At 39.2% G+C, this 26444-nt stretch overlaps 1 protein-coding gene across 1 annotated transcript in view; it reads right to left on the bottom strand.

Annotated features, from left to right (window-relative positions):
- Nucleotides 1-9085: 9085 nt before the first annotated feature.
- LOC108732035 (myeloid zinc finger 1) overlaps nt 9086-26444 on the bottom strand; it is a 20505-nt gene continuing 3146 nt past the window's right edge. The window contains exons 2-3 of the mRNA XM_018462637.1: nt 13328-14470; nt 9086-12337 (exon numbers count right to left, since the gene is read on the bottom strand). Of these exons, the coding sequence (XP_018318139.1) occupies nt 11334-12337; nt 13328-14470 (2147 nt within the window). The 3' untranslated portion in view covers nt 9086-11333. The remainder of the gene's footprint in view (nt 12338-13327; nt 14471-26444) is intronic.

Below are 26444 nucleotides of genomic sequence, written 5' to 3'. Positions count from 1 at the left end.
TCGTCTTCAGATATATACGGAAATCTTTTGGTCTTCCGGGGATAATGGACGGCACATTGTCGTATTTGCATGTTTATGGTTTAACAAGTGAAATTGGATATTCTGGAAATGGATTGTTCTCGTTCATCGAATATTAATGCATTTTAAACGTAATCGTGACGATAATTGATTTATGTCGCGTGTAAAGGTACATAAAGTCACGCCTCTGTAATTCAATTTTGAAAAATGACGATCCTCTATATTTTTACCGACTAGTAATTGACGATAAAACGAGAACCACTGTCGTACTCGCGCGAACGAGAGCAAGTGGCTTCTGTGTTCGCTTGAACGAGGTTTTAACAGACGGTTCTGTTGGATTCTGATGAAGTTTAGCGGATAAGAACGCGAGTGTACAGGTGCGTACATCATAAACGGCGCTCTGTAAAATTCATTGCAAATAATCCAAATCAAGGTTGGCCGTGGACAAGCGCGGTTCTGACAAGCAGCCGTGATCTGACATGCCCGCGCAAAACTGGTTGCACAGCGCGAGAGACGGACTGTTTCCGATGGTCGGTTGGTTGGTTGGTTGGTTGGTCGGTCGGTCTTTCAAATTTACGACCATGCTTGAAATTTATTCTCCGCACGTCGTAGACCCGATAAAGCCGATCCCGAAATCGCGCTGTTGAAATTTCGTGACGCTGAAGTGAGCTTCGGCAGAGAAAAAATTTTCGACAGTTTCTAATCGAATAAAAGTTTTGATTATGTTATTATTACGATTTGATCACGGTATTGATCGAGATTCTAAACTAAAAATAGAATTAAAGAAACTAAATAGGACTAAATAGAATTTTTTGTTGTTCATGCAAGAGGAATATCTGAAATATGCAAATAAACTAATTTATGAATATTAAGTGCTTACGTCTTAAGAGTTTCTTGCTAATTATACTTCAGGTTTATGAACTGATGAGAGAGAAATATTTTCGTTGATCATCGATTTATCCGTAGAAACAGAAAAACGAAAATGACAGCAACTCAAACGACGAAATTGGATTACAATTTAAAGTAAAGGTGCACAAGTGATCGAAGAAAACAATATAACTGCCAGCTGAAACAAAGTAATAATTATGTAGTGGTGCTATTTACCGAGACATTGTGTTTTTTCATTGCGCTACTTTCTAATTGACGGCGAAATACCAAAGAAACCGAAAGTGCGTTCAAGTTATGCAAGTTTGAAATTGAGTCAATGCACTTTTACTTCACATTAAAATCAAAATTTTTTAATTAGCTTCCTTTTAATTTCATCCTTAATTTACTTCAGAAAAATATATTGCTGTCATACATATAAAGTTCTTTTAGATTTTTATATTTATACATATATCTATAAAACGTTGATCGAAATCAAAATTATACTGCGAAAGTTTAGAAAATTACAAGTAAAATGATGTCTCGGTAAAGTCCACGAGGACGGAAAATAACGAGGGTTGTGTTGGAAGACGTGCGTCTCTGGTATTATTTGTATATTTTATTTGTATAAAAAAGGTGAAAAAAAATGAAAAACAGAACACGCTCGGGACATGGACGCGGGACCGTTTCGTAACGAACAGCCACACTTGTTGATTAATATAATATATACGCGCGTATGTATACATGTACATATACAATATATATGTATATATATGTATATTATGAAGTTGGTGAATCGCGGATGGGGATGAAGACGGTAGAAACACTAGAAACGGGGCGGGACATTGGAGGCTGTGTCAGAGAGAAATAAGCCAAAGGAGGAGAGCGAAGGAAAGGAGAACAAAGGATATGCACGATATACACGGTGATATATCTTTGGGAACACTGTCGGTTCGAACAGAATCGGACCCGCGCCGCCGAGACACTCGTCAGTCACAAAATATATGAGACGAATTGATTTCTTTCACTCTTCCCACTCCCTAAATTACTATTAGGAACCTGGTTCCGTTGTAACGTTACAGCGAAAACTCTGCGCCCAAGATCCCAGCCGAATTAACTCTTCGAGCGAACCAAAACATCGCGGTTCTGTGATTGATATCGTAATTACTCAAGTAACGATTTACGGCAAAAGGATAATAACATAAACATTGTAAACAAAAATCAAGTTAAATCGGCTGTTACAAAATCATAAAGCGTTATAATTAATACCTACTACGAAAACTTTTTGACAATTGGATATTTCGGTAACACAGTGGAGCGCGAAAACTTAACTATGTAACTTAAAGATAGAAGGGCAACAAAACAAACGAAACGGAAGGCGCTTTTAACAAAATATATTTACGTGACATTATAAAATATATGTTTTGGGCATGCAAAAAGCATTTAATTTCGCTGCGCACTATTCATAGTTTCCCTAATGGCTGCTGCTTAATGGCTGATATTTCCATGGAGAACATCGTTGTCTCTAAAGAGCCTCGCCGAAAACGTAACATCATTCTCAACAATTTATCGTACCGTCAAACATGAATCAAGAGGTATACCACCGGCAATATAATTAGGGAAGTTGCGCCGCGAATAAATTTGCATGCTAAACGACGAAAAACGAGGTAAGGTCGATCTTGGCGCAGTATTTCGCTGCTTGCGTATATACTTGTAAATAATGGTATATGCATCACCCCGGCGCTTGGCACGCCGCGTGATCTCTGTTTCTTTTACAATTGTGATCGGGCGAGTTTGTATGTGTGTGTCTGTCTGTATATATATATATGTGTGTGTGTGTGTGTGTGAGTGTGTGTTTAGTGTGTGTGTGTGTGTACATATATAAATCTACATAAATAAGACGCGAGCTACATCTGCGTTGAAAACGTCGCCCGCCGATTTCTTTTCGATACCCTTTTAAAAATTAATTAACTCTCCTTCAAATTGCACGTCGTAAAAATTAAACTGAACGAACAGAAATCGGAGGGAAATACAAATAAAAAAGTTTTTAAGCCAACAAAATATAATCAACTTCGAAGATCATAGATTTCATAAAATTCTTCATCGACGAAAATGCATTTCCATCAGTACTTTTTCGATTTGTCTCTCTTTTTGCAAGGAAGGGTAATTTTCGTATTACAGAATAAGATAAGTTTTCAGTGTTAACGGACCTACGTGAGCACGCAACGTAACAATTTGCGGCTCGTAACTGGACATATATGGTGCACGTACAATGCTGCACGCGCTAAACGGCGCCATTTAATATTTGCAAATTCGCGTGCTTTCCTCTCAACGTGTTCAACGCATCACGGCACGATCCTAAGTATACTTATGCACATCTGTGAAACGTATTGCACCTGCGTCGGCGTTCGCATTCGAGGGCTTTTCTTCCTTTTTTTTTTCTTTTAAAGCTAAATTTTGAAAGCGAGATCTCATGTATACGGGAGAGAACGTATGCGAACACCCGTTTGTATTTCTTTCGCGCGCATCGCATCGTTCTCCCGTTTGCATAAATTAACGTTTTCGGAGATTTACCTCTTTTCTTTTCTGTCCTGCAAAAAGTCGATCGATTGAAAGAAATTGTGAGAAAGTCGTTCTATATAAAATTCAATTTTTAATTATCGAAGATTTAAGGTTCAAGATCACATTTAAAAGTTTTGATTTCTTTCTGTTCTCTCCACGAAGTTAATTCTTTCGAAATTGAATGTACCAACGTCACATAAAACTAAATTTAGCAAATCTTCTTTCTCTTGTCTACAGACAAGATCATAATTAAAAGAAAAAACCGGCAGGCTTAGCCGATAGCTACTTAACCGATACAAGCAGGCTTATAATTCTTTCTGTAGAATAAAGCGAAATAATCGAGTATTTAATGTGAAAGAAAACAGAAAATTCAGTATAGCGTATCTTAATTCTGATTAAAGGATTAAGTTAATCTCTTTAGAAGAATTATTAAAACGAGAGAGAATAGAAAAAATTTCGACTTCATTTTTAAACCTTGACTTGAAGGACAGAAATACGCAGCTTTGTAGAACGAGTTTCTATCGGTTTTCTTCTAATCCATCCGCTTTTTTGCGGAGCTTTTGAAAACAAAATGAGTACGAATGATTATGTACGGAACGTCGGATGCGTCACCCTGTCGGCGGGGTACGGCCCGTTTGAGGGTGCGTGCCCTGAGTCTTACGAGGGGAAAGAGAAAACAATAATTTACATATATATATCATTAGGTAATATTATATATATATATATATAAAGCTTAAACCTAATCTATGTTGAGCATTCGGTGAACGACGAGAGTGACGCAGCCTGTGATAAACGCGTTGCCTCTTTTTCTATACGTCTTTGAAAGCACACATCCGACTACAAAAAGGAAAAACAATAAAAAAAAGAAGAATAACCGAAAAGAAACAAGATCGCTTGTTCTGTCGTTTACGTATACGGATACACGATCGCGCATTTACCATGGAATTCGTGGCGAGAGCTGGACATTCTGGAATTTGTTCGTACATTTTACCTTGTCGCAACAAGGATGCGCAAATAAAACTGGTCGAGTCTATTTTTTGATGATAAACCAGATCGGATAAGCTCCCCAGACCCACTCACGGATTATTCCGTGGATCTACATAAATACTTTCAAATCCACGAAAGCTCGTTATTAAACCAGACGTAGAATAACGCGAGCTATCTTATCTCCAAAACGGACTAACTGGACTCGCGGCGTTCTTGCTGCGCATCCACGAAAGCAACGTGAACGAAAAAATAAAAAATAAAAAGATAGACGCTGGCGTTGAGGTGATAGACGAGGGCCGTTATTGCAAAATAGTAAATCGATCGGTAGACACTGCGAGACGGTGAGATTCTCCTCCGTCTTTGCGATTCGAAGGGAGCAGGAGACGAGATAGAGGGAAAAGACAGAGAGCGGCGTTTGCGAGATATTCAACTCCGAGAAAGTTGGCTGACGAATAATTCCGACGTAGGATCAAATGAAATTAAGCGGATGTTGTATGTCGTTAGTGGTCGTTATCACAGTACATCGCCGATTCTACTTAATACGTATGCCTTGCTCTCTCCTCCTACCTTTTCGCTGCTTCCCTTCTTTTCTCTTCGTCGATCGAAATGGCACCGCGCAACCTTCCGACGTCGTCTAACCACCCGAACCAGTTTTGCTCGCAGGCATGGGATTTTTCGCGGTCTGTAGCTAATAACATTTACGGGAACCGAAGCGAAGAAGAAATACATCTTGCATTTCTTTCTTTTCTATTGTCTTTCTTCCGAAACGGATTCTTTTACAATCTAATTCAGTGGTTTTCCTTCCGAGCAGTCTTAAGCCGCATTTAGTTCCTTCATATAAATTCATCCCTGCTCGCAACAGCTCGCCACGAAGTCTGCGGTTTCTCACGCGTATGCGGAACTTAAAAGTACGAAGTAACGTCCCTGTCACTCGGCCAGAAAACTCTAGACCCCCTCCCCCCCCTCCTTTTTGTGACTGCGAGATTAGAGTATAATAAAGCATAAGCACTTCTCTCTAATAGTCGACTAATATCGATAGTAGCATATAAAAAAAGAAAGAGACTTCTTGTCGGATATGAAAACAGAGTGAGATAATTTCGCACAGTCGATATAGCGTAATAAAAACAAAGATGATGAAAACACTGTGACGATATTAAAAGAAATGCACCATACGTAATATCTCTCTTGTATAAAACTTAATAATAATATAATAATTATTACATATATAATAGTAATAATAATATAATATTAATAATAAAATAATAATATAGTAATAATAATAAGATATAATGATACAATTATATCGAGTACTTCGTAGTAATAATATAAAAAAAAAAAAAACAAATATCTGTTTTTATCTACACATAGTCTACAACAGTTATTATTTTCGTTTTCGCATTTTTCAGTTTACGCGATTCTCATCAACTTAATTCGCTTCTCGATAATGTTTTGACTCGTTAGAGAGAAAGAAGATTACGTCGGGAAATGCGAGTGCGCGTGTCTCTATCTCTTCCTCTCTTTTTTTTCCTCTAAGCTTGGCCTGTTATGTTAATATGTTTACGTATGTGTGTCTTTGTGTAATCGGTTATTTTCGTTATCACGGATTCTTTTAAAGTACAATCGGCCGTGCGCATGAATAAGTTCGAAATGCTGTCAACGTAATTCTTTTTCCTCTTATTGCAGTTTCTCTATTTTTTCGAGAAAAATTCCTTCCCTCGTGCGCTACTCTTTTCAACGTTACCACACGGTTTGCGAGCAATGTTTCCCGCGGCGAGTTTTACCGATCGAAATGAGACCATCGTTGAGATTTCCGATCTGACATAAATTGAACCGAAGGAGAAGTGCATGTAAAAACCGGCCATTAATTATAGATTACAAGAAAGTTTTGAGCAAAAATGTTTGCAAAAAATAATTTAATTTAAAATGTTTAATTCCTTGTACATCATAAATTAGTACTCGTAAATTTATATTTTATTATAATTTACATCGCGCGCGTATCATTGTGTGCTGGACATTCGTTAGTTAAATTGTAAGTTGAGTTTTTAATGTTTTTTGTCTCGTAGAGGAATAAAATGTATAAAAGACAGATTATTTTTAATAACGTTCAAAATGTATAAGAAATATATATGATTAAAGATTTTTAGAAGTAAAACTTTAGTTGTCCCGGAAAATAAAAAAGAAGAAAATAATGTAATCTAAAAAATATGTTTTATGGCTGTTATTTGGTTGCAATTTTTGTCCGGGTGTCACTGTTTTGGGATAATATAAATCATTAATATATTATTTGTCAAAGACGAGAAACATTCCGGACACTGAAATTTCCCATCGATAAAAATATTCTGCCTTTTTAATAACGAGTGAAACATGTAAATAAGAACAGATGTTCACAACAAAAATGAATTACCATCTACATGAATCTCTAATTGAGAAACGATTATGGTGCGGTCAGTTTCAAGTCTATAGTATTACAGGAATGAAAGGATCATTTTTCTCTTAATTATATTTTTTTCGATAAGTCCCAAAGTTCTCAAAGTCTTAGAGAAGTGTATTCTTTCATTTTTTTTGCTATAATTTTGCTATAATAACCGCTATAATTTTCAACAAATGTTGACCCCTTTAACAATATTTCAAACACGGTAAACGCTAAAATACCATGCTTAGTGGATATGTAACCAATTATAAGTCACCATAACAATTAAAGAACTCGCGGAGCAAGAATGAAGTAATAGAAAAATGAAGTAATCATCAAGTTCTTCTTTACATGCGATTTCATAAACTATTTAAGAGAGCAGTACACTTTGATCAATCTAAAAGTGAAGATTTTTTGAGTTTGGATTGCAAGAAAACTATAAATGCGATCTACTTTTGGCACTTTACTAATATATATATTACTTGTTATACTGCAAATTTTATTGAAAAATATTGAACGTGATTTTGTGTGTACCGGTAAACAGTGTACGTGATTCTGCCATTTTGGTTGTTCTGAAATAAAAAATCGAAATAGTTTCATAAATTATAATATACTCCCCCTATCGTGTGACCAAGCTTTTTTCCATTTTTTTGAAAATTGACGAAAATATACATGTTTCAATTTTTGACAGATTTTTTGACAATGTTATTGTATTTTGGAAACTAAAAATGTTATCAATAAAATCGTCAGTCAGACGAAAACTACTGGTTTCTTGTATATATATTTCAAATTGCAAGCCAATGCGTCAATTGTAGTCTGGAGAAATCATGTACATTTGAAAAACATGGTTTCGAGAAAAACGCACTTAAATTTCCGCGTTTTCTTCGTGATTGATGGAGCACTCATTTCCATGTGATTCCTTCCATGTTTTGTATTCTTCTGTATGTATATTTTAGCTTCAATATCCACATTGTTTGCAGTGCAACGATTGAACCAACTACCTGAGCATAGGTACGCGTCCATTTCAAGTGCTATAACTCGAAAAATAATCCGAATATCCACTTGGGGACTTTTCGTATATTAATTAAGACTTCAAACTGCATTTGAAACAGAAATTTTTTTCGACTTTTTAAAAGTTTCAAAGTGTACTGCGCCCTAGAAGATTACGAATCGTGTACCTACTTTAGTTTTATTATCTATGATTTTCATCTTAATCTCACTTATTGTTCACTGGGCTTGACGCGACTTTACCATATCCAAAATGCTATTGCAAAAAGTTTCTACGAAACGTGATAAGAATATGTCATATTTTTGTTACAGACGCATGTGTGTATACGAAGGCATACGGATCGATGTTTCGAGTATGACTCAATTAGATTAGCGTTAATATCTAACAAGTTTGCTTGCGCTTTCTTCTTTTCGCCGCAAGAACAATAAAGATATCCTAAAAAGGGCACGTGGATAAGTATTAAAATTATTTCAACGTTAATAATAATACTCATAAATATTACGAACGGCCACCGGAAGAGACCCCGCCATTCCCGGCGTTCAATATTTTCCCATTCGCCATCTTTTTTTTTCTTCATAACTTCACGTTTTATACGTAATGAACGAGAGAAAGAAAAGTAAAAATAATAAGAACAACAAAAACAACAGTGAACAACAACCACGATTATATCGTCGTCGTTATTTCATCCTCGCGATATATATAAGTAGATTTTCTTTCGTCATAATAATTTAATGAGTCGTTTTATTAACGCGACGCCTCACGACGCGATTCCCCCCTCCCCCCTTTCCTTTTCTTTTTTTAATATTGTATATTGGAGAGTATAATATAATTGCGGTTCCTCAATATAATATAATATAATATACCTTCCTAAAAATACGGTCAAATCACTGCCGCGAGCAGCAATTCCGAGGCACTACGAACAGGCCACAGAGAATATGGCCGCGCAATTATCATCTTCAGATCTCTGTGTCTCTAAATGACAAAAGACTAACTGTAGAACACCTAATATGTACGTAATCGTAATTATACTAACGTATCTCGTCGTCTAAGTTTTAGACTCATTACGTAATGTACAATAATTAGAGAGATCACACACGTCTTAATATAGAAATTTTAAAAGATTATCTTCTAATACGTTGAAGCTTTCTTCCCCCTCTCTTCTCCCATTTTTTTGCTCTTCATTTAAGTATTGCCACGAATTGTTTTTCTTTTTCTTTTCCTTTCCTTTTTCCCCCTTTTTTTTTAAAAGAGTGATGATGATAATTCTCCGAGATGTGAGCGGACCCCGTGCGAGCGCGGTCCTTCAAAGTCTTTTCTTTACTTTGAGCTACGCTATCGTCTACGCTACTTAAACGCTAACTTCTACGGTGTCTCAGCCTTCTTCCACGTTCCCTCCTCTTGTTTTTCGTACTTGCTTATCTAGTTTCTTTTATCAGCACCAATCTGATTTTAAAACCGATTCAAAATATCGTCATATAGTTAGAATATAATATAACCTGTATAAATATACATTCAAATATTACTATAGTATACAAGAATTGCACCCCCCCCCCCCTATTTTCCTTCCGTTTCTTTTCCCCTTCGTGCTATCGCGGATCATCGTCGTCGTCGCGACTCGATCTACTGAAAGCTATGGCTCAGCACAGTGGGAGGATGCATCGTTCTCGTAAATTCTACCTATAATCTCTCGTATCTTCCTCTTTTCTGCTCGTCACATCTCCCCTCCCCCGCCTTCCCGCCCCAACCTCTATATCGTCTTTCTCCTACCCTCTCATTCAGTCGTACCTTTTATTTTTTTTTCGTCTCATTCACACCTAGTCTCATTCGCACACGCTCACATACTTCACTTTTCTCCGTCGTTCCTTCTCGTTCTTCTTCTTTTGTTTGGAGTGAACGGCTTTACATACATATTTACAGGTATTCTTCTCGTGGTCATGTAAGCGCTCCCTTCAAGAAGCAAAATCTCTCTCTCTCTCTATATATATATATATATATATATATATATTCTCACTCTCACTCGCTCACTCATTCGTTCTTTCGTTCTCTTTCTCTCCCGCGAAACTTTTAAAACATAGGCAAGTTAAATATTGTATCACAATCGTTTTAGTCTGGTCGAAATCGAACATCTTCAACCCGTTTGGCGATACGTGGCATTTTGAACGGTGAGCGGTGACGCCCCGGGCGGCGCATGCATCATCTCGCGAGAAGAAGATAGATGGATTCAGAGGGATTCGCGGGAACTCTCTTGTCAATCTCTCTGAATTCACCTATATCTCGCGGAGTAAGCCCCGAACTCTCGTGCTACTCGCTTGTCCACGAAAGAAACGCGAGAAGGTACGTCGTAATCGATTAATTATAAAAAATACGTACGGAGGAATAGACGAGACTCTTCGTTGATTACTTTACCTTGGTCTGTCTAGTAAGAAACTCGACGGTGAGCGGCGGCCGCTTTTCCGAGCTTTTCCGTGTCCCCCTTACGTTGTTTGTCCTTCGTGCGAATTCGACGACTTGGAGATGCGGATCGCAGCGAGAAGCGGTATTTGCGTGTGCTGGCGGATTAACTAGACTGTCATCGGTGTGCGCCAACAATAACGAAGCGTTAATCTTGGGGGGATCCCTAAAGGATCGATCTAATCTGATGTGCTGAAAAGTCGAAAATAACGGACGATCGCGAGGAAGTAACAAACATTTGGTCGCGATCAATGTACATAAAGAAGAAAATGTATATCACGAACTTACTATGAGTGTCGCGAGACACCGATTGATACCTGAGCAACTATAATCGCATTATCGTTTGTTACTCGGTTGCGACCGTGTAACGATAGCGATAATCCTAACTAGGATTGTCGTCTTTTCGCGATATATGTAACGGCATATTCGATGAACGTCACAGGGGAGTGACCATACCCAGTCCGCGTATCTTCCTGCATTTTCAAACTGCATTTTCAAACAACGCAAAAATCTAAGACGTTTCAAACAAGTACCCGAATTTTATATCCCCGAAATTTATATCTCTCTCTGTTTATATCATAGCCGGTGCGCTACGATTCAGACAGAAAAGCGGTTTTCTCTCGGAGATAATTTTATCCGACAATCAACCAGAGACGTAGCGACCGGATAATGCACATTTTCGCAATGTTTCTCGGATAATCGCGTTATGCGATCTGCACGACGAAACCGTTCTCACCGTCGAGCTCAAGACTAGCTGGGCGACGTGTTCTGAGGTTTTGCTGAGCAGCGATGGAACAAGAAGAGCGAGCGAGTTGTGAAACGACGAAAATAAAGAAGACTCTAGTAAATGCACAATGATAAATGTCACGGGTAGTGTTGCTGGATCGGCTGCTGGCCGCATCGAGAGGCGGCAGCGGCGGCGGCGATGGCGTTTGACGTTGCGTCGGCCTCCAATGCGGCGGGACCGAAACAGCGCTGAAACCTCAGCGCGGGGATTCCTGCTTGCTAGTAGGCGGCAGGATGGACGGTTAGTCACTGTGGCGGCAGACCGGTTGGCGGCTTGAATTCGCCAGTCACGGAGACGCCGTTCGCCTGGGCGCCGGGGAACTGCGCGGTGGAGACTGGCGGCTGATGATTGAACGCGGGCGCGTAACACTGCGGGAAGTAAAGCTCCGGCTTGACGACCGTCGGCGTGAGGCCGCGAGGCACAGGTACCGGACCCAAGCCCGCAGGTGTGCCAGGCGGTTTCGTGTCACCGCTCGAGTTCCGGCGCACTTTGGCCGCATGCGGATTCATGTGGTTGTCGATGTGTTTTTTCACCTCGGGCTCGGTGGCGAACCGCCGCCTGCAGTTGGGCATCGGACAACAGAATGGCCGATCGCCCTGGTGAGTGCGCGTATGCTGGTCCAGGATCGCTTTTTGACGGAAGTCCTTGCCACACTGCTGGCACTTGTAAGGTTTCTCACCGGTATGGATACGCAGATGCTGATTGAGAATCGTGCGTTGGCGGAAATTACGTCCACAATACACACAGCCATACGGCTTCTCGTTCGTGTGAATGCGCAGATGCTGCGTGAGATGGGACTGTTGGCGGAATCGCTTGCCGCATTCCGGACAAGGATACGGCCGCGACTCGATGTGTATACACCCGTGTTGCAGTAACGTGGACTTTTGCTTGAACTCTTTTTGACAAATCGGACAACGCACGTATAATGGCATGCCGGCCGAGCGGCCATGCTGTATCACGTCGGGTAGACAGCTTTTCGTGCCACCCTGCTTGATGTACTGCAAGGCACCAAAACTGCCCGAGCCACCTGCGCCAAAGACCGCGTGATTACCGCCCTTCGGATCTTTGAAGTATGCTGGGTACTGGATGGAGTTGGCGTCCGGCGCCGGACTGAACGCGCCCGACTGCGTGTCCGTGTCGCCGAATGTCGATGCCACTTCCTCCTTACCCTCTTCAGGCGGAAAGGGAACGTCCTGCGGCCAGAGAGTCGGCGTCATTCCGTTCTTGAAGATGAGGTGTGGGCTCACGTCTGTAACGAGAGAACGGTCCACGGTTCATCGACGATATTCCACGGTAAATGGGTAAGAGGAACGTTAGTAGCCCGGATTACGGTTTACAGGATAAAATCTATCTACATGCTAACTGTAGCGCGAATTGAGTGCGACCTCATAGATATTCGCTCAAATTAAGTGAAAACATCCAGACAACACAAATGTCAAAAAAGTTTCAGTTTAATCAGATATCCTGATTGATTCGAAGCGTTTGCATGTCTTTGAACTTTTGTGCTGTTTGGAAAAATTACCATAAAACCAATTTATCGCGTTCCTATTGAAAGTTATTAGTAGTAGGTATATACTGAGGAAGAAATGTTAGAGAAAATAGTTATTCGTAGCAGGCCGATGTCCACTTTAACGGAGGAACACACGAGGAACATACTAGAGTTATTAAAGGGCAGTTGGGTTAGTTGGATGACATTAGTCGGATCGTATAGAATGAGGACGGGGATTGCTCTATCTCACAGCTCACCAGCGCTGTCGCGTCCAGCTCAACCGTTCTTACCCGCCGGTTGGCCTTAGCTTCAACGAGGCCGATGGATACTGGTACTCGTCGTTGTTAGTTGTGGAAGCTTTTGAGACAAAGAAAAAGCGCGTTCCGGCAAGCTGATGAGGGATATAGCTGATACAGACCAGTGATGAATTTACCCCTATTATTTTGAGATATATCGTTTTGTCAATTTATAACTGTTTGTTCTTTCTAGAACTGTAAATCCACCACTAGTGCTGACAGTTGAGACTAGCTAGACAGGTGAGAGAATCGAGATGAATCGTTAGTATGCGGGTTATTGTACCGCCGGCGGTAAATGAACGTGATGATTATAATGACGACGATGGCGATGATGCCGATGGTGACGGTGACGATGGTGGTTGCGATAGTAATGAGTGAGAACCGGTGGGTGGGTCAGTGTTTGGTTGTGGTGGACGCCCTCTGGGGAGTCTGGGAGGCAGAGAGAAATGCTCGCCTTGGTGTGTGCGGACGTGCTGATTCAGGATCGCCTTCTGACGGAAGTGTTTTCCGCACTCCGGACATTGGTATGGCTTCTCACCCGAGTGGATGCGCAGATGCTGGTTGAGGATGGCACGCTGCCGGAACGTACGCTCGCAGTATACGCAAGCGTACGGCTTCTCGTTAGCATGTATGCGCAGATGCTGCGTGAGATGAGATTGCTGACGGAACCGCTTGCCGCACTCCGGACATCCATACGGCCGGCTGTCTGTGTGGATCCGCTCGTGCTGCAGCAGAGTCGATTTCTGCTTAAAGTCTTTGCCGCAGGTCAAGCACTTGAACAGACGTAGATCGCTGTTACCGGCCTTGGATGATTTACCGCTCTGCTGCACGATGTCAGGCAGCCCGGTCGCCATGTTCGGCGCGCCTGGACTCGCGTATTGATGCGCGTCCAAACCAGGCCCGCCGTCGCCTTGGCCGAGAGACGTCAGCATTACTCCAGGTTGCTTGAGATAGTGCAGCGCGGAGAAGCCGCCGGGCGTGAGCATATGCGGTGGCACGGATGGTGAGGGATGCGGCCGGGCTTCTTTAAAATAATGCTGCGGATATTGCTGCAGCTCTCCGGCACCGGGAAAGCAGTCGCTGCGATCCACCTCTGCGTGAGGAGTCAATTGTTGTTGCGGCGAGTGATCTTGCTGTTGCGTTTGTTGCTGCTGCTGAGGTGGCTGTTGAACTTGCTGCTGCTGCTGCTGCTGTTGCTGCTGTTGCTGCTGCTGCTGCTGTTGCTGCTGCTGCTGCTGTTGGACCTGCTGCTGCGTTTGTTGTTGCTGCTGTTGTTGCTGCTGCTGCTGAGACGTGGCTTGACTTGACTGTATGTCATCGTCCGGCGGAGTCAAGGATTGAGGCTCGGGAGGCGCCGAAGGATATGGTGAGGGCACGGGCGAGGCTAACGAGGGCGGAGGACCACTTTCGCCGCCCTCGACCGGAGGTCCACAGGCCTGCTGTGGACTTCCCGACGAGGTGGAACCCTGTTGCTGCTGCTGTTGTTGTTGCTGCTGCGGGTACAGTCCACCGTCCTGGAGAGATCCCGGCCCCGGGCCCCACTGACCCTGGGGTCTCTCCATGTTATCTTTGTACAATACGTAGGGCGCGCCAGTATCTGCAAGTAAACAATGCAGAAGAGGATTCGCAGTTAGCGCGTTATTGTGCAGGAGAAGAAATATGAGATATTTGTTTTATTTTTCGCTTGTAAACAATGGAAAGTTTTATTTTATCGGTAACTTTTATCATTACATTTATCGTCTCGAATTTCGTGTACAGTTTAATATGAATATCGTGTGAATAGACGGTTAGCATTCGTAAAATAAAGTTGAATTTTACAGATATATTCTTTGGTCAATTTTTGTCAAGAATAACATTATTCGAAATTAGGCCACGTAGATGTTTGCATCTTTAGAATCTTCGATCTTAGAAAGCACGCTCTAGAATATCAGATCAGACCACGTTCCTAGTCACGCATGGATAGACACGTCCGGTTCACGCTTCACAAGTTCAATCGCTGTTATGCAGGTCGAATATATATGAACTGCGTATCGTGCTGATAATTTATAAGGTGCTAAACACTACACAAAACCACGTGCTCGATTCGCTGGATTCCTAAATCCTTGAGGAATTTTATCCTTGGATGCTCGAATAAGACGGAACTTCTTACAATCATATCGCGTATTCGCTTTAACGTGTTTTTTTACTCGTTAAATTTTTTAAATATGCAGGCAACAAAGGCGGATGCGATTATAATTAACCGAAAATAAGAGGCAAACTCAAAAGAAGGTCATCATATCGCACAAAGTTTTTAATTAAATTTTGCCATGCTATTTAAGACGCTTATTTAAGGCATGTGTCTCGCCCAATCGGTATTATCGCGCGCAATTACATTGCAATTGCAAAGAATAAGACGGCTTAAGTCATTTTACGATTACGGAATTTATGTTACGCAATATCGCGAGGCATTCCTCCTCTTATCGGACTAATTACATCAGTCTTCATTTTCTCTTATTTGCCACTTCGGACTCGTCACTTAATTTGCATTTTGCGTGGTCTATATTAAAGTAATTTTTGCTTTTGTTTTGTTAAATGACTCATCTGATGCTATATTGTTTCTTCGCGAAAAGTATTTCAACGGATTTATCACTGGATACGCAACAAGCCACGATCCACAAGATCCGCAATATATCGAGCAGAACCGTATATCATACAAAAATATTCGATAATTCATTTTCTTTGGAAAATTGATTAAAAGTAGAGCAAACGCTAATTTACTAGAGATGGAAAAATATAAAAAACGAGAATGTGAATATATAGAAAGACGTGAAGTAAATCGAAATGTTGTGTAATGTGATGTGTAGCGATGGTTAATGTCATATGGCAGATAACGATGAGATTTCGAAATATTTGTTAACGAAGTTCACCGATATATAAATTTGTTTTCCAGAGAAAAAAAATTTAACGCAACACGTACCCATCGTTTGCGCGTGAATCGTATTTATAGTTAATTGTTTTTATTGTACCGTATTTATTCGTTACATAACCGTTATTTGTTAAGATAATATTCCGTGCACCGGTTGAGATTAATTTATTGCAAGTTTATTCGATCATATAATTGCTTTAACTATTTTGAGAATCTCTGATGCGATAACATTGTAATATCCCGTAATCGTGGAGAAAAGCTACCGATCGAAAAGTTGCTAATATGATGTTCACGGCTTGAAAGTTATCGTCGTTGATATGATTCTGCGTAACATTTTGCGAATTCAACGATTAGCGCGAATTTTTTAATTAGGGCGTATATAGTGCTATCTTGTTTTGCAAATATCACTTTTTTCTAATCGAGTGTATTATACAATGAAAAAATTTGAAAGACTTTCAATATTTCTAGATAGCAGAAAGAAGTGCAAGCAATTGTATCATTATAGAAGCATCAATTATATATGTATTGATGTAAAGGCGCCAACATTTGCGATTGACTTATTCGCCATCTCTCTCTTTTACAATTAACATGTACTATATATATATATATATATTAATTGTAAAAAATATATACATTCCTGCATTAAAAAAATTACAATATATTTATTAATCTGTTCTAAGCCGATTTATTTCAAGAAATTCATTAAGCTATCAAGGCGACGCTACGTCTCATTAAACTCAATCTCCGTCCGGCAACACTTAATTACATCCAGAATCCTGGAGCAATCGTCCAAATTTCCTTCGCATCCAGGAAGTCATTAGCTATATCGTATAAAAAGAAATTTCACAAGAAGTTTTTGTAAGCCGCAAGTGCATTTTACGGAAGTTGATAATTAAGATAAAAACATCAAAGACACTAAAAGTTTAATTAATAGAATAAAGTAATGACTTTTTTGTTTGCTCCAAAATTTAATTTTTGTAAGAAATTAGAAAAAAAATTGTGATTCAGATAAATACAATTTTTTTAAAGAATTACATGCGATACAATATTCACAGTGATAATAACGAGAGTAATAATACTTCATTCGGCCAATTATTCAAACGCGGAAGGTTAATACTTACAAAGCAAAGACTATAAAAAAGAAACAAAAATAAAAATTAGTTTTCTCTCCATCGTAGCGCGAGAATCTTTCCCAGTGTCAAGTTATTCAAGAATGTTCTTAATACTAAATTGCATTAAAGAAATGTCAGATTGTTCTTTCGATTTCTCTTGCATTCGCGTGGATAAACATTGGCAAGCGTTGATACGAACTCCAAGTTTTGCTACAGTCCGACCGAGCTTTAATGAGAGACGCGATCCACTTATAACTTTACCAACTAAGCAATCGTAAGCTCTCGAAGTTGATTTTGATGCGCGTTATGTTTCACAAATCACATAAAGACAAGCGGCTACTGTTCATTTGAAAGAAATACTGTCGAGAGTCACTCTTGAGAGTTACACTTACAAATGGATATATCATTGGAGAGTGTTACGGAGAGTTGTTTCTTACTTTTATTCCTTCTTGTTCTCTTTGCTTACGAGTTACTCTCAAACGAACACAAAGCTTAAGATTTCAATAACACAAATACTTAAACACAAATGATAGCTTAAATTTAGTAAAATAATATAAATAGACTAAATATAAAAAAATGTGTATATATTCTGTGTGTCGTGTGTCAATATTTAATTGTTACAATATAATGGAAAATCAACTTCAAAATGCTATCACTGGAATTTAAATCTGCATCGAAATTCAGTAAGAACAGCCAGCAAGTGAAAATGAGATACTTGTTCAACAGTATTATTATACAGGCGGTTAGAACGAGGAATATGTATGTCGGGGAATCTCTGCTGAATGACGTTTTGTTCGCTCAGACCGGTTTATCACTCAAGTCTTATAGAGTGAGCCATAAATCCTAGCACCATGCACTATTTCAACTACTTATAAATGTATCCTGATAGATACGTAAAAAATGAATCACTCAAATTAAACTTTATTACTTTCATTCAACGTCACTCGAAACTAAAATATAACAGACAAAACTATTTTTAGTGACAATCTTAAATATCGTATGTTGTTGCGTATCAGTCAATATTTCTCGTGGTATCAATATCTCATTTTAAGTTAGAGCAAGGATATCAAGAGATACTTGGATAGACTAGTAACGCTTGTATCAACAAAAATCAAAAAGAAATCTTGGTAGAAATTATACGAGCTTACCAATAAAAGAAGAGAGGACGAGACATAATCACATAAATGTTAAGAGGAACATGCAAGAAGATTGTAAAAGTAGAAAAAATTGTACAACACGTGCAAGGACAATATATATTAAGCTTTGAGTGTGTAATCAACAAAAAAGTAAAAAAAAGGTTGACAAGGAATCAGACACAAATAATCTATCTATGATTAGCTCTTATTCCTTCTTTCGTTGATATTTTGAAAATGGAACCTTTGATAAAACTGATGTCGGATTTCTTTTATTGAATAAAAAAATCTCCATATCAATAATTGAGAAATGTCGACTTATTATCAGCGAAACGAGGTACGGAAACACGCTGTAAAAACAAAATTCTTCGCCTATCGCAAGATATTGTTCGTGGAATGGTATTTCGTGTTTGAGAAAAGTCGTCAATGCTGATATCATTGATTTTTCGATAATAAGCATGGGATTGCACTCCGCCGGGCATCTTTACGATTTGTTTTGGCTGCGAGAAACGCATAAAGCGAAGCCGGGAGGACTGTAGCGCATCGGTAGTAGGAGGCGAGAAAGAGGAGCAAGGGAAGAGAGATGGCTCGTGGCTGCACATGCGCGCTTTTTTCGTCGGGGCATTTTTAAAGATTTTTCCTGCCGCGGCGGCTCGCAGATTTAAGTCGCCGGATCGATCCCGTCGATTCCCCGAGTGGTGGGAATCGCGCTTTATTCCAAGCAAACAATCGAAAAACTTGCACCGCGACACTGAGTTCAAAACCGGTATAATTTCGATAAGGTCAATCTCCTATACTGGAAACAAAAGTGTGAAATGCGTCAATTCTCAAACTCAGAGAGAGAGAGAGAGAGGGGGGGGGAGGGAACTAATTTTTCTCCTTTTTACAACATTAAAATCGCTAATGAGTTTTTACTTCATTTATATGTCGATAAAATGGATAAACTACGTCAAGGAAGAAGAAAAAAATTGAGATTCGTACGGCACTTTTGACGAGTCTGGACAACTCGACTTTTGCGTCGTGTCGTAAATTAATAACAATTAGAGTTAATGATCACTGGATTTGTAATGTAACTAAGAGGAAATAAAACTGGCGATCGAGCGCCGATTATTTTTACGCGGATTGCACTGGCTTCCGGTCCGCCTTAACGGTGCCGTAAATTAGACAAGAAAAGTGAGAAAGAAAACACGACCTCCTCTACCTCATAGTAACAAAATCGCGAAATAACTAGAGTGTCTTTGCTCGAAAGCGAGGACTTAATTGAACAGGTGAAAGCGACTTTGTGGGCTCAAAGTGAAGGCGCTGCTGATATGCGTACAATAAAAGAAAATATCGAAAGAGAAAATCCGATACACAGCATTAGTCAAGTTTTACACTGGCAGAAGCCCGCGACATACTTTATAATAATCCGCAGATAAAACAAAGTGTGCCTCGTTAGACATCAAGTGTAAAAATTCACGTTTCCTCCTCCTTGAATTGTCGGAATTCTCGAGTTTTCAGTCAGTCTGTTGAATTGTTTTCGTACTAGCACCCCTTTAGATTTTCAGATTTTTGACGTATTGTTTTCGTGGCGCAAATAAACAGAAGCATATCGTCTCACGTATCTTTTTCTGGGTGCGATCCACTTCACCTGCCAATGCTTTGATTAGTGATCAATTCGTAAAATTCTTTCTTCTGATTGGTCAACGAAGCAACGAATCTGCAACGTTGGATCGCACTCCACGTTGTTCGATGCCTATAATATAAATATACAAAAATGTGTCTTATTATCGATAAGTCTCACGTTTTTACTAAAAGCGTGATACGTCACGACGCTATTTTAAATGAAGCGGCTTTATACGTTAATTTATGGATTCGCGCCGACGAAAGAACGGGCAATAATTGTGGTCACGGACGAGATCCACAAACGTAATAACGCCATACGTGCTATCGCTTCCTTTGCGTTCTTGCAGAAAAGAAGAGACGGCGCGTCGCAGCGGCAATGTGCATTTCGCGTGGGAGTTGCGTATAAATTACGAGGATGGTTTTTGCCTCGTCGCGATATCTTATTGATTGCTGTTCTAAGTACTTCGACTTGGCAATTACGCCAATCTGTTGGACGCGATGTTGAATCACGAAAATATCACTGGGTAACGCGACTTTTACCTCTAATAATACGTCAGTTCTTATCAACCGACTTTTATATAAGTAAAATTTTTATATATTTCCATAAATCTCAACGTTTTGCATCATGCAATTTCTATATTTGGATTTGCTTGTAACATCCGTACGATATGAATTAAAAATTAAAAGTACGAGACTCGTGAAAGTGGGGAGAGACGGGAGGACATTCATTTGCGAAAGCAAACATCGGCCGCTATTTATCGAATGTCAGAGGAAATACCTGCGGCCCATATTCCTATCGAACCGTTCAAGGGACCTCCCTCGCGCGGCGGTCGTATGTGGGGGTGGCAAAAAACGAAACGGGCGCAACAAAAACATAACTTTCCGCGATGGCGCTCCGAAGAGTGCTCCAGAAACGAGTGGTCCTTTCCTAGTGTTCCATTGGCGTTATTCAGCTCGTCAGATCGAATGTTTGTTTTCAGAAAAATAGACAGAAACGAAATACGCCCGCTGTTAGCTCGAGAGTGTAGTGCACGCATTGACGAAGTCGAAACGTCGGATATATTTTTTTTCTTTCGCTATTGTTACCGCGATATTTTTGACGGATGCTCGAATGCACTCACAGAGTATATTATTTCTGCCTTATAAAACAATTCGCGCGCTCACATCCAAGACTACCGCGGATTTGCGCAAATATCGCGAAACGTGCGTGAAACCGACGTGTCCTGTCGCGTCTCGCAGTTAGTAATCTGATAACGATCCAATTAAAAACATTTCCGTTCGAATATATTTATTACTCTATTTAGCTTCCCTGTGTTGCCGCGATATTAATTGCTTAAGTGGAAAAGTTGTAAAACAGCGTGGTTATACCAGACGTTGTGACTCCAATTCGCAATTTTTTACGTATTAATATATAATTTATGAAATTTCGACAACTGAGATAAAATATTTCAATTGATTAGTCACATTTATCTACTTATTTATTTAATTCCAATATGTTGACATGAGAAGCACTGCGACATTAATTATTTAGATAAAGTGTTTCATCAAAATAATATACAGCAATATCGGACGTAGTAAATTAAATATGATTTCATTTTTTTTACAAGTCTGATGCATAATTTATAAAGCCAACACGGTCGGCGGAATATAAACATTCATATAATCGTAGATCCATTCACAGATTCACTAGTCGATTTCATCGGCCGCATATATCATTTAGAACCGAAAGTTTTTTAACGTAATCGCTGACTGGATATTGTAATTTACTGATATTTTTGTCACGTTGTACCATTAATCCATAATTTATAAAGATAAAGTAGGCAACCAAGCGTACGCATCTATAATTATTGTACATCAATAGTAGATTGAATCGGGGAGATCGCGGATTTTCTACACGCGAGCGAGCTCGTTTGCATTAATTCTTATATTACGAATGATACGGAGCAATGATCGCTCTTTTATCGCCAGAAGTCAAACGATAAACTCGTCGACGCGTTTATTTTCCGAATGCACGCGCGACGTCGGTGCTCCCCTCTTCCTCTCTCTTTTCCTCTCTTACTCTCTCTCTCTCTCACACACACACACACTCTCTCTCTCTCTTCTCGCTATTCAATGACTCATTTGTTGGAGCGATTCGAACTACGGAGCGTCTTCAGCAAACAATTACAATCTTTGTACAATGTATTTCTTATATCGTATCGCACAATATTTCATTGTATTTCATATTACACGTTACGATTAAAAATCCCAATGCACGAAAAAAGAATGCTGTCGATGTAGGCTTCGTGTTTATAATAAAATATCTTCTTTCTATCGTATCACGCGATGTATGTTTCGGTGATGCATCTTACGATTTTATCGCATTATGTCATAATTATCTCGCGACGCAAACGAATGTATCTAGCGGAAAGAAGAAAACCTTTCTGACGGAAAGATGAAAAAAAAGTTTAGAGATTAATATTTTCCGCAATTTTCATTCCTCATAGTAATGTCGATCGTTTTCGAAAATTAACCTTCCAGTACTAATTCCTAGTTAAAACGGCTATGACTTTGGCTTACGCGGACACGCACAAATATTTACGAGCTTTACAACTTACACTTTATGTAAAACCCATTGGAGAGAAATCTTACACAGAGAGAAATATGTTTGGTATTTGTAACTATAATTATATATTACTATAATTATGATTATTACTGCTATAATAATAATAACAGTAACTATATATATATATAGTTCCAGCAACAAATGTATATAATTGGCAACCTAAAATGACTATAATTATAGTTGTTATAACCATAAAATAGTTGAAATTACCATAAAAATGGTTCAAGTGACTATAATTTTATAGTTATATTTTGGGACAACCATATTTTTTATGGTTGTCCCAAAATATAACTGGATAGGAGGCATCTTACGTCGTCGTAACTGCGTATAATGCTAGATCTGGCGGTATTAAACTTGATATATTGAAAGTGACAATATCCGTCATAATGATCATTATTTCCAAAGAAAATAATGACAAGAATATGGATTCTAAAAATATCTCGGTTCTTCGAAAAAGACGATTGCATTTGAACGGTATGAACATCTACGCGTTTATATAATAATAATTTATATATTAAATACGCGTTTATGTAATAATAATAATGGAAATAATCACAGCCGCATTTATTGTTAGAATTCTCTGCGCCACACTTTGATGACTGTTTTACGAGTCATTTAATTGGAAGTACACTGATTTTCTCGACATAAACTACGCTGCGTAAACGCTGCAGAATATAATGATAGTTCGCGATTACGATCGTTCGCTTTAACGTAATACCGAGTACATCGCGCGATTAAGATATTCACGCGATCGTTAAGACAATATAATAATTATTATCGGCGCAACGCGGCGAAGGTATTGCGATTTATATTCATCGTGAGTTCTCCGTATTAACGCGATTTATTTACGTTGAACGTTATTATCGATCTAATGCTTCACAATACCCCTTTCCGAAATGTATCGCACCGTTTTTACCGCGGTTAGAAAATGTTCCCGAAAAGAAATTTGGAATGATATTTTATGTATATTACGCGCAGATTTAAATTACTGCCGATAATTTAATGCTATAAATTAAGAAAGTTTTTTAGGATTGTCAAATTCCATAACTTTTCCTTGATTTCCATTGCAGATAAAATTTTATGATTTCCTCTGATTTTCAATAATATTTAAAATTTTTTGTATTTTCATCCTGATTTGGAAATCGCCAAATATTTTATTGAGAGTGCAATTTAATACAGCAATGTAAATATTACCATTAATGTTGCTAATACTGCTTGCATTTAATTGCTAAGTTGGAAGTATTCCAAATCTACGTAGGTGTGACGTACGCATATCAAACTTTTATAAAAGAATTTTAATTTTCCAGAAAATTCCTTGACTTTTATCTGACCGTTTTCAATTCCCCTGATATTTCCCTGATTTTCAATTTTGTGGCAGATCTATTTTTACATGCGCTAATTGTTGAAAATGCATAAGGTCGATTTGACGCATGCAGTCCGACACGTACTAAATTTTCACCGGCATTCTTATCAAAGTGGCATATCTAAATAGGCAATCCGTCTCTTTCCAGCAATGCGCGTTAAATCTACTATATATTTCCCTGTCACAAATATAATCGCGCCAGGGCCTCTCGCTGTGTTTGAAATCGTCGCCGCGGCGGTTACGTCCTTCGGATAGGGCACATGTTTACGAAAGCGATTTATCGAGTAGAATTCGCGAAAATCAGATTAGTCCTTCGCGACCTGACGCAGTATTTTTCAAGTCCGCGTTAAACGTTTCTTCTCAACAATTAAATCTTCACTTTCAAGACTACGTAATAGAAATGACAAATGAATGCGACAATAGATAAATATTAGAATTAGGGCTCAAACAAAAGATTCGAATATGTTGAACATTTGATCTATTCGAATAGTTCGAAGTTTAAAAAAATGAGCATCTAATTCGAATATTTCGGACAGTTTGAACAGTTCGAGTTTAAGCAGTGATCAGTATGAAATGTCAATTCGTTATGTCTGAAGTCGGACGATTCGGACAATAAACAAATATAGTATGCCTTGAAAACAAAAGAGCAGTTAAATAAAATTTATTTATTTCTATATTTATTGATATCGTCCTACAAATACCCTGAACCATCCTGGACATATTCAGGATGATCCTGAGGACGACTTGTGATGTTTGAGTTCGAAATGTAATAATTTCGAACTTTCAGCTCTGAAATGGGTTAAAATAGTTCGAACATACATTCAGTCCGAACTATTTAACGTTCGAACTTAAGATTCAAACTGTCTGAACTGTCAAATCGTCTGATGTTTCCGAGCACTAATTAGAATCGACCGAAATAAGAGTTCGATCGAATCGAGAAAAATCGTCGCAGTGGCAATTCAAACCACGATGTAAAAAGAAAGATGTACCATTCTTGTTGATGCGCGGTAGAAGAATGAATTTCTGGTCAAATTTGATTGACTGTTCCAGTATACTAGCGCTATTATACCCGAGTCGAAATTTTGCTCCACTTTGAACCTCAGTTTTAGGTACTCTGAAAAAAATGCATGTAATTTTACATGGAAATTACATGTTCATGACTGGAAAATTACCTAAATATGATTGGAAATTTATTGGAAATTGTAAATTTCCAACCATATTTAGGTAATTTTCCAGTCATGAACATGTAATTCATGTAAAATTACATGCATTTTTTTTATAGTCGTATATAGACTCTAGAGATTTATAACAGATTTTAATATAATGAATTGAGTTCCTACGTTGAGCCTATATATGGCAGTTATTAGAACATTTCCTATTTTTCAAAAAAAATTTTCTAAATACATTGAAAGAAAAGATTGGCTGAATATGGCATAGCATTATTAATTGATTGTAGCAGTCAATTTTTGGCTGCATTAGCCTATCGAAATCTTATACTAACATTGCAGCTAATTGAAAATGCTGTGCCATATTTTACCATCTAATTTGTTGTAGCAGCCAATCTTATCTTTCAGTGTAGAAGCTGTAAATTAAGTAATATTAAAAGAAGTTCTATTTGATTGTTCAAGTATCAAAACAAGTTTAAAAGATTGATTTAAGGAGGTTGAAAGAGATTGAAAGTAAGATTGAAATTTCGGGATACGCAGGAAAATGTATTTTGGGGCAAATTTGATTAGTTATTTCCGGTATTGCTATCGCCGTTACGCCTTTCTTTTTACATCGTGATTCAGACGAGCGCGATTGTTTCCTGCCGTTTTCCAGCAAGAGACACAGTGTATCGTACTTTGTTTAACATTGGCGAATATCAAGTATGTAACGATTCACTGCGTTACACCGTGTCTCTCGCTGGAAAACACCCTTCGTGGCTCCGTCATCGACCTTCCGCCGTTGTCATTCGCCCTCGACTGGAGCCCGCTGCCGTAGGCCGCGCGGGAACGTACTCACTCACGATTGTCGACGTTGCATTTCTCGGTCACAAAGAGCACGATCACGAGAGTCCTCGGTCGACGACGCTCACCTTGACCAGGCAGCGTGCCTCGATCGGTGTGGAGTCGCGCCGCGGCGCAAGTGCGACCGCGTGATCACAACAGGTTTTCATTGTCGACCCGCTCCAAATAAATCCGTGTCCCTTACCGATAAAAGTGATAAAACTTTCGATAAGAGTGTCACGTTGCGATTGTCATCTTTCGAAAAGGTAGAATATCAAATTCGTAGACTGCGATCGTTTCGCATTAAGCGCGCTTGAAAAGATCGCGTCCCTCGCCAAGTTCCACGGCAGCTGTTCGCGACTCGATTAACTTTTAATGAGACATAAACATGTGTAATACTCGCGATGAATGGCGCGAGGGGGAATTTTCAGCGATAAAATTAGACGATAAGATATTTTTTTTTTTGTAAGTGAAACTTGAAGGAACTTTGGATTCAGGGTTTAGTACCTTCGAAGATATTTAAAATTGAATATTAAAAAGTTAGTGAGATAGTTGCAGCGTCGTATTGAGTTTCCGTTTTGTGAGAAAAAGTCAATTCCAGGACTGGTCGACGAATCCGTGAGTAATACGAAGAGTTCGACGCGTCTCGTATGTTACCTTACCGCTGAATTACGTCGCTATGAATCGGAGGACGAAACGACAATCGGATTATTTCTATCTATGAGAAGGTTATAGTTTAGACCGTCGCGTCGGAGGGTAGCTCGAAAACTTATCGTTTTGCGCGTTTCGTCACTTTGCTCGCCGTGATAAATTGAAGACCCGATTAGATGACCCAAACGGCACGGTGGATATTACGTGAT

The sequence above is a fragment of the Mycetomoellerius zeteki genome, unplaced genomic scaffold, assembly GCF_001594055.1.
Source record: "Mycetomoellerius zeteki isolate Tzet28-1 unplaced genomic scaffold, Tzet1.0 scaffold145, whole genome shotgun sequence".
Lineage (NCBI taxonomy): Eukaryota > Metazoa > Arthropoda > Insecta > Hymenoptera > Formicidae > Mycetomoellerius > Mycetomoellerius zeteki.
The sequence above is the reverse complement of the archived record's forward strand: the minus strand, read 5'-3'. Positions and strand labels throughout refer to the sequence as shown.